General features: G+C 37.4%; 1 protein-coding gene across 3 annotated transcripts in view; it reads right to left on the reverse strand.

The window, feature by feature from the left end:
• LOC128508408 (phospholipid-transporting ATPase ABCA1) overlaps positions 1-13,791 on the reverse strand; it is a 171,701-nt gene that overhangs the window by 87,836 nt on the left and 70,074 nt on the right. For all 3 annotated transcript variants that reach the window (XM_053479743.1, XM_053479742.1, XM_053479741.1), the window contains exons 13-14: positions 9,673-9,869; positions 6,850-7,026 (exon numbers count right to left, since the gene is read on the reverse strand). In XM_053479743.1, coding sequence (XP_053335718.1) covers positions 6,850-7,026; positions 9,673-9,869 — 374 coding nt within the window. The remainder of the gene's footprint in view (positions 1-6,849; positions 7,027-9,672; positions 9,870-13,791) is intronic.

Here is a 13,791-nt window from a genome sequence, read left to right on the forward strand (position 1 = left end):
AAATTAATTTTTTTTTAACAATCTTAACTGTCATTCAAATGAAACTTGGCTGATTTAGATTTCACATGAAAAGACATAAACCTGAAAAAGTGTTTTATTCTAAAATGCAAAATTGTTAAGATATTGCAACATGAAGTTGACATGGTTACGGACACTACAGTTTTTTTTTTTCCTTAATTTTGCACAGAATTTAAACAACTATTTTTACAGGTCATATGTGTCCAGAAGCTTACACCAATTTTAGTATTAATACTGATAAAGAAATATGATTAAGTAGCATTTTTAATTATTATTGTTTAAAGTGAGACAGTATAACGCTGAAAAATGTCCCTTTTTGGGGGCACATATAAATTCATCTCTCCAATTTGGGAAGTTGAAGTTTTTAGTGAAGCAAGACTGGTCATTTCCATGTAGCATGAACTTCAGAAATAGCTTCTTTGGCACACATTTTCTTTTCTATTTTATAGGTATACCATAACAAAATAATAATAATAATAATAATAATAATAATAATAATAATAATAAAATTAGCACCAATACTGTGTTTTGGCCACATATGATTTTCCACCAATTTATATTTCGGCTAAAAAGTACTCATGCATGTGTGGGGCACAATTTTTTCAAAATAAACTCCCACTTATTATTCGCTTATAAGTCAAGCGATTAGACGCCGGTGCAGTCCGGCGAGACCTGACTTTCAACCGAATAAAATACACCTCAAGAAACAAAAGAACATCACGCAGACTAACGAGTATTGCAGGAAGATAAGGATAAAGAGCATTCATTTTCGAACTCATCACGCCTCGAATACGGCGCGTCACGTAGCGAATGCTTTCTGACGGGCAGGAAAAGCAACAAGACGCCCAAGTGCCTTAAATTACATTTGAATTTCAGATGAGGCATTTTCTCAGCAATGCTACATGTTTACTCATGAAATGACAGAGAACACAATTCCAATTTTATTCCCTCTCTCTATCTTTCTCTCTCTCGCTCTCTGTCTTCCTCTATCTCTTGTTTCTTCTTTGTGTATAATTTATGAACGAAATGGCTGTTTGGAAGCATTAATAATTGATCCTGGCCGGCTGGGTCCACTGGGACACGAAAGGAAAATGGCTGAGGGAGCCGGAGGATTGCTAGGTTTTTATGCTGTCTATTCATCTCTTTTGATATCTCTGGCTCTATTTCTGTCAAACACACACACACACAGGATCACCGTGCCCTTGTTGTTCTGCAGTGGTCACTAAATGAAGTCGGAGAACTTGGAGAAAGAAGAGGAGTTGTTCTTCATTACCTGTCCATCATTCCCGTCTCGCTTTTCCGCACCGTCGCTGGGGATATCGGAAGCAGGGACAAAAAAAAAAAACAAGAAGAAAAAACTTAAATAGACGTCAATGGCAATGTTGCTAAAGATAATTTGGAATGGCAAGAACGAAAGAAGGGAAATGTGTTTCGGGATTGGTAAGGCCTGCAAACACATTTTTGTCATAAAATCTAAACGTCGCTGCTGTGTAATGGACTCCAGCAGCGCCTGGTGGAACGCCCTCTCAGCACGATCAACTGATCTCCATATGAGGTCATTTAACTCTGTCATGTCAATGTTCAAAATGAAATACCACTAGGATACAACATGAGGTGAGCACACTTTTACATGTAGATGTGGAATACTTTCGCAATAAATGAGGAGATAAATGTCATTTTTTATATCTGTTTCCGTGTCAGCGCTCAAAATATCCATTTGGATTTAAAATGTAAGGTGGGTGAGGTCTAAACCCAATGGTTTGTCTTTGTTGATTATGGTTGGGGTCATCGTCGTGGTGGTGTTGTAGGTGTCTAGGGGTAGCTTAGTGGGTAAAGTGATGGGCTGTGGCTCAGAAGGTCATGGGTTCAAACCCTTAACAACTTGATCAAGACCCTTAACCATCAACTGCTCAGATGTATAATGAGAAAACTGTAAGTCGCTCTGGATGAGGCCTGTGAATGCTGTTGTTATCAGCTCTCCCAGCAGATGTGAAGCAGGCAGTCTGTTTATGACTGCGGCATACTGAGAAAACATTCTACTTTAATGGTATCCAAGCAAACCCTGGGATAAGTGTAGCAGGGGATTGTATGGAGAAATAAAGGGAGGTTTTAAAAAGTCAAAAGTCCCAGTTTGACTTGTACTCTCCTTATATGATGGAAGGGAGGAAAAATTTATTGTTTGCTGTCTTTGTTTATCCCACGAGCTTCACATCTGACCACTTCTTGTCAGCTCCCACGCTTTTTTGTGTGGCTTATGAAATCCATCTGAAAGAACACTTTGAGTTCGAGCCTGACTCCATATGAAGCTTTCTACCAACCTTTTTCAAGATCCAACCAAAACAAACAAGCTGCTCCTGGCAAGGGGTCGTCGCAGCAGACCATCCAGTCCGCGCGTACAAGCTTGGCACAGGTTTTACCATTGGGCCGGATGCCCATCCTGACGAAACCTCTCTCTTTTTTTCCGGGCTCTGGATTGGGATTGGGCAGTGGGTGGGGTTTGGGCACTGGATGGAAATCAAACCTGGGCCTTCTGCATGGCAGGACCACCAGTCCCCCTAAACAGGACCTATTAATATTAGGTTCATAAGTCAAAACCAAATGTGGTTACATTTACTGGTACGTTCGAGTAGTGCGAGTGGCTATTTTAAAAATTATTCCACCTACCTCTTACGTCCTACACTTATAGTACACTTTGGGTAACCTAGAAACGCCAATTAACCTACATTGCACGTCTTTGGACTTCAGAAACCAGAGTAGCCCAAACACAGGAAGAACATACTGTACACTCTCCATGCACACAGAGTGAAGTCAAGACTCATCCCGCCAACCCTGGAGGTGGAAGGTGACAGTGCTAACCATTAAACTGCTAAGCCGTGTACGAAGGATACAACTGAGCAATTAAGAACCTTACCCAAGGACCCCAAAGTGATACTTAGGCCATCGTGGGACTTGCAGTCATAACCTTCTAAATGATCAAAAGTTTTAACCACTGACTCAGGTCTCTAACCACCAAATATCTGTTTCAAGAAGTTCTGCCATATGTCTGTGGGCACTTTACCTTCAGAACCAGCCTGGATTTGAAATAAAATGAGATATATCGGAAAACTTTGGATGATAAAGACCGTTTCTCTTTTGTAAATATTCACAAACATTTTAGCCTGGGGGGTAATAATTGATACAGAAGAGTACAGTATGTAAAAACTGTACCCCGTATCATCTTAAGTTGTTTCTGCAGCTGTAGGTGTATCCCAAGGCATTTATAATGTACCGTTTTCAATGTTTCAAAGTTAGGTTTATTGCATTCAAGTGACATAAACACACAATTATTAAAGAACCATGTGTAATATCTCCACAGATTAATAAGTAAAATCAACATCTCTGCCTTAGGAAATGTTTCTTCTGACTGCATGTTTCCCGGTGGACAACATTTCGAATTAAACCCATAATCGAAATGTGAAACCTTGACTACTGGAATCATGAATTTAAGAATATTATTTGTTATATTATATATTAAAGGCCAGTGGGTGAATTAAGAGTTGCTTATTTGACTACTGGCATGAGGGGAAACCAAAAATGGAATGGAAAGCAAAGCAAGGACCCTGAAGCTGTGAAGATGTACAGTATATATAACTTTTTATCTTCATCTTCTATACTGCTTATTCTGTACAGGGTCGCAGGAAGCCTGGAGTCTATCCAAGAAAACTTTGGGCACAGGGTGGGGTACACCCTGTAAAGGGTGCCAATCCCTCGTGTGCCAATCCTCACACACTCACACATTCATTCACATGCTACGGGAATTTTGTGAACACCAGTTACAGTAACATATTCTGTATGTCTTTGGATCATGGGTGCTCCGTTCACACAGACCCAAGACAGGAATCAAACCTTCAACCATGCAGGTGAGAGGCCACAGTGCCAACCGCTAAGCCATCATCATTTTTTATCTTTTGTTTTATTTGTTTTAGTTAGGTTGAGGTCAAAAGAATCAACATAGCATGTAAACATCTATCCATCTATACATCCATCCATCCATCCATCCATCAATCCATCCATCCATCTATCCATCTATACAATGTCTATACCGTTTATCCTGTGTTGGAACACAGGGGACCTGAAACCTACCTGCAGGGTACATCCAGAGTGCAGGGTACATGCAGAGTACAATCTCTCTCTCTCTCTCTCACACACACACACACACACGCACACACACACACACACACACACACACACACACACACACACACACACACACACACACACACACACTACAGGGAATTTGGAAACACCAATCAGCCCACACTGCATGTTTTTGCACTATGGGACTAAACCAGAGTACCTAGAGAAAACCCATGATGCTCAGGTAGAATGTGTAAACTCCACACACAACCACCCCCCCCCCCCCCCCCCAAACCCTTTAGATGTGTAGTGACAGTGCTAATCACTAAGCCACCAGATTTCAACTGTGAAACTTCTGCAATTTTAACTTATAATTATCTGGTCACACTTCATCAGTTTGCTTTGTTAAGACTGCTTTGTTCTCAGAGGTTATTAAGTGAGACCACATAGCCGTTGCAAATCAGACACCATTCATTCAAATATGCTACAGTTCTACTTTTTAAAATGAGTGACACAAATACTCCCGATGCATAATTGAAGAAAGCGTCCTAGAGGACAAGTTTCAACCTTCATTTGATGGCCCAGAAGCAAATGACTCAATTTAACATGAAACACACTTGATCTGTTTCAATTCAGGCGACCTGCTCTCCAGAAACTGTTGCTTCCAAAGGCTAGGGATGAACAGGCACGGTGTGAGATTTATAAAAACGTGATTTCCGAGGCCCCGTTGTGCTACGGCTTAATCAATAAACACATTATCACTGGTCCTGGATGCAATGTGATCCTGCACTAATGTCTTCACTGAGCTTGCCATCGTAAAGGAAACTACAGGGTGTCCCAGAAGTGTCCGCACAGAAGGAAATATAATACTTTGAACAGTATCTATCTTTATTTACTGAACATTTTAAATAAGATTGCTGTCCCAGATTATAAAAGACTCCGATCCAGATCTGCAACAGATGTGATGCGGACCTGGCTGAGGGAACGCAGTCTCTCATACTTACAGTATGATGAACTTTTATTTGGCTTAAAACCTGCTTTACTTTCAACCCGTACACTTAGATAACAGTTTGATAAGCTGGTCTAGGTAGTACGTTTTATTATTAAAAGTCAACAACAAATAATAACAAAATAATTGTGACCAATTAAGTTTTATCCCATGGTGATTTGCTTCCTATGGGTACTCCGGTTTCCTCCCACAGTCCAAAGACAGTAATATTTGGAGTAATATTCAGCACAGCGTATAAAACGATCCTAATTAAATATTAGCCAGAGTAATAATGTGCATTCATAATGTGTATCAAATGTATTAATTTTTTATACCCTTCATCCGGTACTGGGTTGTGGTAGGCCTATCCCAGGAGACTCGGGCATGAGGCAGGGTACACCCTGCACAGGGTGCCAATCCATTGCAAAACACACTCAACCTAATCCAAGAGAAAACCTCAGCACCCAGAGGAAGCCCACCAAGCAACAGGAGAACATGCAAACTCCATGCACACAGTGCTAACCACAGTGGGCCACAGTGCTGCAAACGGGGCCACAGTGCAGGCTGTGCATTGGATTATTTGGGGGGAAAGTTACAGGTAATATCATTACCATGTTTTGTATATGGTTTGCAGTTTCCACCATGCTGTCAGATAATCCATTTTCTTTTCCTACTATCCTTAAATCAACTGTTCCACAATTTCTTTCTAGACACTACCACATTAAAAAAAAAAAAAAAAAAAAAACTTTTACCAGGTGTTACTATACCATTTGATACCATGTGCCAATTTTTGTTCGGGATTAATATTCTCTGGCTCCTTGATGTTTTTTTTTTTTTTGCCATTCTCACCTGGTATTTGTCTAACCTGCATCTAGATAATGCTTGTGGTTTATTAGTCATGCATTACATTTGTTTGACAGGTTTAATTAAAAATTCATTAAACCCTTCATGTATCCTTTATGTGTGTGTGTGTGTAACTGTCTCAGCATGATTAATTTTTGCAAAAAAATATATATATATTATATGTTTTTTTTCTAACATATAATATTTTCTGAGAATATATTTTCTAATATTTTTTCTGATATTAGAGAAAAACCACAAAACAAAAATTCCTAAATATATTTTTTTGCATTATTTTTTAATTACTGGAAATATAGAATGTTTGTTTTGTTTTTCTTAATACGTTTTATATTCCAGAAATTTAAATTACCATAATAGTTTGCAGATTACAGTATATACATACATTGCTTGATCACATTAAAAATTAATTTAGATTTGATCAATTTTGTCTATGTTTAGCCAATTTTATCAATATATAGAAGAAACGTCTTGAGTGAAAATACTGATTTCATTAGAGATAAGCAATGAGAAGATTTAATTTTCCTTCTTCAATTTTTTTTCCTCCACCATTATCATCTATTGACATTTCTATACAGCCGGTGCCACAGGAATGTAATGGACAACAGAATGAGAGAGAGAGAGAGAGAGAGAGAGTGAGAGAGAGAGAGAGAGAGAGAGAGAGAGAGAGAGAGAGAGAGATTCAGTTCCAGTGGGAAATTTGGCTCTGGTTAGAATGTGTGAGCAAAACGCCTGTGTACAATAGGCTTTATTGAGGTAATAAGTCACACACCCACTCACACATACCCTTAATCCCCACCACCACCACATGCACACACACACACAGCACAACACAACACAACACAGATCCAAGTGAAGTGTCTACATACGCGTCATCTACGTAGCACGGATAGGGCATCTGCTGCAAGTAGACGCCCAGAGTTTGCGCGACACCAGTCTGCGTCTGGATGATAGCACGGTCCAGCATGTCCTGCAGATACACAAAGCCTCCTCTCACATAGCGCAGGTCGTTAAAGGGGTTATCACGAGCTGATGGAGCCCAGGACCTTTAATTAAGAGAACAGCACACGCAGACACACAAACATCAACAGGACAGAATCGACTCTACACTTCCAGAAAATGAATGATTAAGGTATCATTGCTAAGATATGAGACAGCTTGGTTAATTGAAAAAGAAATATCACAATACGACTTTATCAAGGACGTGAGGTTTTTATCACCTGCTTCATATAGTCATATAATCAAGCGGCTGCATAATAGAATTTATTTATTGAAAGCCACAATCGTGATATTATTGCTTATGTGAATATAAACCCGGCTTCATCCCCGCCGTAACTGTCACTGTTATAAGCGATTTAAATCAATAGACTCGTATTATCTTTGTCCGTGTGGACAGTACAAACACAAAGCCAGAAAAATGTTTTAGGTCCTCTTCCATTATTTTGCAATAGCCTTAATACACACGCAAACATGAATAAACGCTATTGATCGAACGCTTATCTTTTATAGTCATTACCTGCGCATTTTAAGTGATCGATTATAAAATGAATTGGTCGCAATTTCCAAAATACACTATGTTGCATGTTTTTTTTTTTTTTTTACTGTGCACCCAGGCAACTGTTGTGTAGAGTTGAGCGATGAGCATGTGTATGATGCTGACAACTGTGCATGCTTACACGCGGTTGTGTATTACTTATTAACATGAACGTATGGCTAACCAGGGATAAATACACTGTTCTATATGTTTGAAAGATCAATTATCAGTTTGTTCAGCTCAATGGGACTACATAAGCTTTATATGAGTCTTAGCTGAACTTGCATTTGGAATGCATTTTTACATGGAACGAGGGTTGTGGAATTTGGCCCTGATTGGCAGTGGGGAATTTGTCAGTGTTCTGACCAGTGTGTATTCCAATGAATTTCAAATTGAACATCTATATAAATAAAAAAGAGAGTTTTGTCTGTACTTTGATCAGAACTCGCTCTTCCAAATCATATCTTTATGTTCCATACATTAGAGGATCCGAAACCACTATCAGAAAAAATTCTGCCTGTCTGTATGTCTGTCCGGCCAGATTTTGTCACAGCATCACGCAAAACTGGATGGACGGAATTTAAGGAAACTTTGCCAGTCCTTTGTTTATCGCTTGAAGTTGAATCTTATTTAAATAAAATATAAATATTGAATAGAGGGGAAGTTATTGACAGATTATAAATCACAAGTTTGGACCAGTCAAACTGTGGCGCGACTTAAATCGACCACTGGACAGGCTTTAATAAAACTTTGGCAATAAACCTGCCTTATAAGTAAAATCAAAATGTTAAGTAAAAGCAATGTTAAGAAAAGTTATGTAACAGATTTAATCTAAATCTACTTTAAAACAAGTTACTAATAAGCTACTGCCTTGAAGTAAACACACACCTGCACCAATAGATATTAATTAGAAAAGCTAAAGTAAATATTTTTCCTGGGATTAGTTCATATTTTTACTTTGACTGAAATAACAGCACTGAAGTGGTACTGTATTAGTGACTTTTAACATGCTGGAGTCGTCTTAAGACGAAACTTATTCTTCATCCCATCTACGTTTTCCATTTCTCATCTGTGATTCACCTTAAGATTACTGAACAGGGAGTGTATTTGGCTGACGAGGAAAGAAAAACAACTTAGTGTAAAAAAGGCGTAAGATACTCAATCTTGGAAAATGTGATTTTTTTAAATAATAATAAGTTAGGGGGAGAGTTCTGTCATACATACTGTAAAGACAGACGCACATGTACGTGGGCTTCAACCTGAGATAATATCATCACTGAAGTTGTCAGCTTATTTTTAGCTTTAACCTTCTAATTATTTCTGAAAACTCTTACTCCTACCTGAGCTAGTTATTAAATATTATATCTTTTATATAACTGATTATAATTTTGAAAAACACTGCGTAGGGGTATGAAAAACAAATTAAAAGTTTATATAAAAATTATTTAAGTTCAGAATTAATACTGCTACTGCACCTTCCAATGTGCATAAGCAATTCGACAAAGTTAATACTTTTTATTAATAAAATATATATATATTTTAAAGAAGATTGTTGTAAAACATTTTTTATTATAAAATATAATATTTATAAACATTATATATTATAATATTCTACTTGTATTATAGTAAAACATTATATTTTATATTACAAAATATTAGGTATGAATTAGTTTAATAATTATTATTATTAATTATTAATTAGTAGTATCATGCAATGCTGTCTATTGTCAACAAATCGTTACTTTCTATAATAGCCTGATTATTATTTTATAATTACTTACTTCATATCTTCTTGTGCCATGCCATGTTTATTTTCAATTAGCCAAGACCAACAGCTTGTTAAAGTCCGTAAGCACTCGTTTTAATTGCTGACTAATTAGCATTCTTAGACTTCTGCCAGTACTTGTTTTAGAAATGTAAATTACAAGATGATTCCATCATTTTCCCGTTTACCTGATTCGAAAAAAAAATCAATTTAGATAATAACTTTAAAGTCATTTTTTGAAAGTGTGTTACACAATGCCAAAGCGATCATCTGTTACGCGAGAAGTGTTTTGTTCTATGTCTGACTGTTTATTTGCCATGAAGTTAAAAAAACCTAGATGATCTTTTTGTAAAAGTTGGTTTCAGCTGGGGGTTATAACTCTTGGTCACACACCTGTCCTTAATCTTATCCGTCCTCTCGGTGTCCTCGACGTCCATGCGGATCTTGTATCTGACGAGTGACGGGCTGCCCGCATCAACATCTGTAAAAACAACTCCAGCCCAAAACTTCTCCTGGTCCAGCAGCTTGAGAGAGCGTTCCACCAACAGTCTCTCGCTGTCCATGGCCTCGAACTTGTCCAGATCGAAGCACTACACACAGAGAAACACAAAGAGACTCAATAGAGCATAATGGAGTAGCGAAATCGCATGTTCAGACAGAGAGAATAGCAGATGAAAGAGATGAATAGCTATATGGTAAGAAAGAGCAAAAGAATGATTTGTGGGTGTGTGCGGTCCGGTCTCTTATCTGTTTGCAGCTTCTATACGCTCTCTCTCTTTCTTTTAGCTCTAATGAGCCGTCACAGTGATGGGCCAAGACCGGGGTAGTGCAGAGTGCCTAACCAATATCAGACGGAACACAGCAAACCTGACATGTACACACTGAAGCAGCAAGCTCTCAGCTTCAATAAGCCTCCACAGCGGCGTACAGAAGGTATCGAACCGCTCGCATTAGCTCCTTCTCCAGCACTCAGTGGACTACTGCCGAGCACAAGGCAAGGGAATGCGATGGATTTGTTTGTTTATTGTTTATTTAGAGAATCCTTTCGAGATTTACAATCACAACAAAGCAATCGATCAGCTGCAGAATAATTGACACCTTTCAAAACAATATAGCAAATATATTTGAATAAAATAAACATTGTTAGACATTTAAATAGAACTTGTAAACAAAATAAATCAAAAACAAGGTTTGGCAAAATTATTGACGAACTTAAATTCTTACTGGCTCTACATTGGGCTTCAGTTGTGAGGGTGCCAAAATTTTACACCAAGGTTTTTCACGATACCATTATTATTAAAAACAACTAGTACTGTAGGTTTTAGTTCCCCTTGTTCCACCTGAGTATCTCTGACCCCTCGGTGTATGAGCTGGGGATTATTTATTGATTAATTTACTTACAAATGTAGCTGATAAAAGTTTTCAAACTACTTAAACATCCAACTTTCTGAACAGTAACTTAACCCACATTTTTTTTCCAGATTTCCGAATATGCTTTTTTTTTTTTTTTTTTATTTAAACAGAATGGCGTCTTTTTAATATGTAAAATATTATAAATATACAGTATATTGTATGTAGTAGGTTGAAGGGGCTGTAGATGTACGTTTAAACCTTCATAAAGAATTAGAGGCATTTACCATAGTAACTTAAGTAGGCAAGGTTTTTACAAGCACTAATTACATTATTAACGAGACTCAGACAAAGAGAATATTACCAGTAATTACCTTGTCTGTGCTATCAAATTGCATTTTATACACAATTCACTTAGCATGAAAATGCTTAAGACAGCATTATATTGTATGCAAGCTTTATATACACTCATGCACAACATCTTTAGTACTCTATCTTTTAATTCTATTATTCTAGATTATTTATTTAACAAAAAAGAAGCCAAAAATATATTTTTTTAAAAACATGCGGGCAATACTAAGTACCCATAATTAGCTTGTGCATCCATATTAAGTATTTATAATTTGAAGTAATCATTAGCCATTCTTCTTTAAAACATTGCAATATTGGGTCTTGGGCATTCTTACATGCACAGCTCTTTTTTTTTTTTAAATGCAGCCATTTTGATGTAGATTTACTGGTGTGCTTCAAATTACATTCCATTGTCCTGCTGTATGACCAAATTTCGAACAAGGTTAACTGTCAAACAGACAGACATGCCTTACATTTGCCTCTGGAATATTCTGGTGTACAGAGGAGTTCGCGGTCAACTTAATTAACAACAAGCCCAAATTATGAGCCCTCTACTGCCGTGCTTGACAGTACAGTAGGTATGAGGTGTTTCTGCTGAAATTCTGTTTTCTGATTTTCGCCAAATATTAAAGCCAGAAAACTCCACTTTGGTCTCGATTATCCATCGGACATTGTTCAAGAAGTCTTGTGGTTTGTTCAGATGCAGTTTTGCGAATTTCAGTCATTCCCTCAGAAGATGTTTCTCCTATGAACCCTTCCAAACAAACTGTGCCTGTTCAGTCTTCTTCTAATTGTGCCGTAATAGACTTTAACTCTTACCATGCTCAGTGAGGGGCCTGTGCGGTCTAAGACCTAGCCCTTGTTTTTCTGAGAATTGAACGGTGAGGTACAGTAAATGTGCTGGGACGCCCACTCCTGGAAAGATTGGCAACTGTATTAAATGATTAACACTTTAAATGATATTTCTCACTGCAGGATGTTAAACTCCACATTGTTTGGAAAGGGTTTCTAGATTGTTGTGCTTGCTTATGTCTTTCCCTCTTACTGCTGGTTAACACACACCTGAATGCTCCAGACCAGCAAACTGCCTAAAGGCCTGCACATGTGCTGATGTGCAGTTCAACAAGGGTTGATGATTAGCAGCAACTTACCCTCTTAAATGCTGTGGAAGCAATAAGGGGTAATTAGTATTACCAATATGTTTTTTTTTCTTTTTGGCTTAAAGTTTTTTTTTTATTATTTTAAATAATAGCACATACAATAGTTAATTAACTTAGACTTGTTAAAATTTTTATTATGTTTTTTTGTTTTTTACATAAAAACACATAGAATTATAAGATGGGATACTAACATTTGAACATGCACATGTACATATAGCATGTGCTCCTATAATACTCTACAAACACACTATAATGTAAGTGTTTACTACACTATACAGTACAATACTTCTGAGCGGAACACGACAGAGATTTTTCTTATTGTATATTACAATTAAATAGCCCTAAGTACACGCGTCAATATAAAACCGCGCTTATGCATGTCATTTTCAGTGTGAGGCAGGTCAGAAAATTAACCCTCTATCCTTATCCAATATACTGCATACCAGCTACGGCTGAATCATTTGGAACAAATGTTCTTCTCAATTCAATAAGCTGTAATTAGAATGTATGACCTTGTAGCACTGACTTAAAGGACCGTTTAATTAGTTTATTCTCAAAGTTTCTGGTTAGTTGGGCCCACTCAACTTATTTTGAATTAATTTTTAAATTCCTAAATGCTGTGCTCAACTATCATTTCTAAGTATGGATTTTTCTTCTATTCACTGTTAATATTTTTTTGTGCTTATCTCAAACACAGATTGTCTAAATTTAACAAAAGTGGGGATAGGTAAACATTGGCAAATTGTTCCTTTGAAGTTTTGGTTTTTAAATGGAGGGTTCCTTTATGGTAATGCAATGCGCAATTCTGGATCAATTAGACAAGGTGCAGTTGTAATCATGGTGCCAATTGGATGAACAAAGCTGCTTTCAATGCAGCGCCTTTGGTTAGGTACTGTAATTATGAGAGGCAGAGCCTAGCAACGTGAGAACATACAAAAAAAAAAAAAAACAGCTGTGAAATAAAGCGAGAGATCGAGAGAATGGCACCAAGGGAAACCATAAAGCATTGCCAAAAAACTTGTAATGTCATGGTAACAAAGCAAAGAAAAGGATTGATACTAGCATCACTTTAATGAGCTGAAACACCTTGTTCCGTGCGGGGAAAAAAATAGTATTCCAACTAACCTACTTTGGGTACAGGTAGTCTCCTCTCCTAATTTATGTTCATTTCACTAATGGATTTTCAATAGCAGTTGACTTTTGACTGTTTTAAAGGATGGCGTGCCTTTTTTGGTGAGGCACACCAATCCATAAAAAAACTTCACCAATACTTGGCCATGATAAAGTTCCTCAGCTCAATAAGCCCATTAATTAAATCAGAAATATGAATTACCAGTACCATCAGTGGTGAAAATGCCATCCATCACATTTGGAGGGAGGAAGAATGCAGAGGGAAATGGAAAGAACTGAAAATGAGAGGCACACATGGAGAGTAGAGGAAAAAAAGACATGACTTGGGGAAATACAAAAATTAAAATTAATATATTGACATTGCTTCAGTATGTGTGGCATCAGTAGGTGGCTGAAAGGTTTGTGCATTTGTGTACACATTTATGAGAGCGGAAAATTGGGAGTTGAGGCTTCAGTTCAATTATGCTCTTGTCATTTCCACTTTATTTCATTTCCATTTAATGCAGCACCATGGAGGCCT

Source organism: Clarias gariepinus, chromosome 20 (assembly GCF_024256425.1).
Source record: "Clarias gariepinus isolate MV-2021 ecotype Netherlands chromosome 20, CGAR_prim_01v2, whole genome shotgun sequence".
NCBI lineage: Eukaryota > Metazoa > Chordata > Actinopteri > Siluriformes > Clariidae > Clarias > Clarias gariepinus.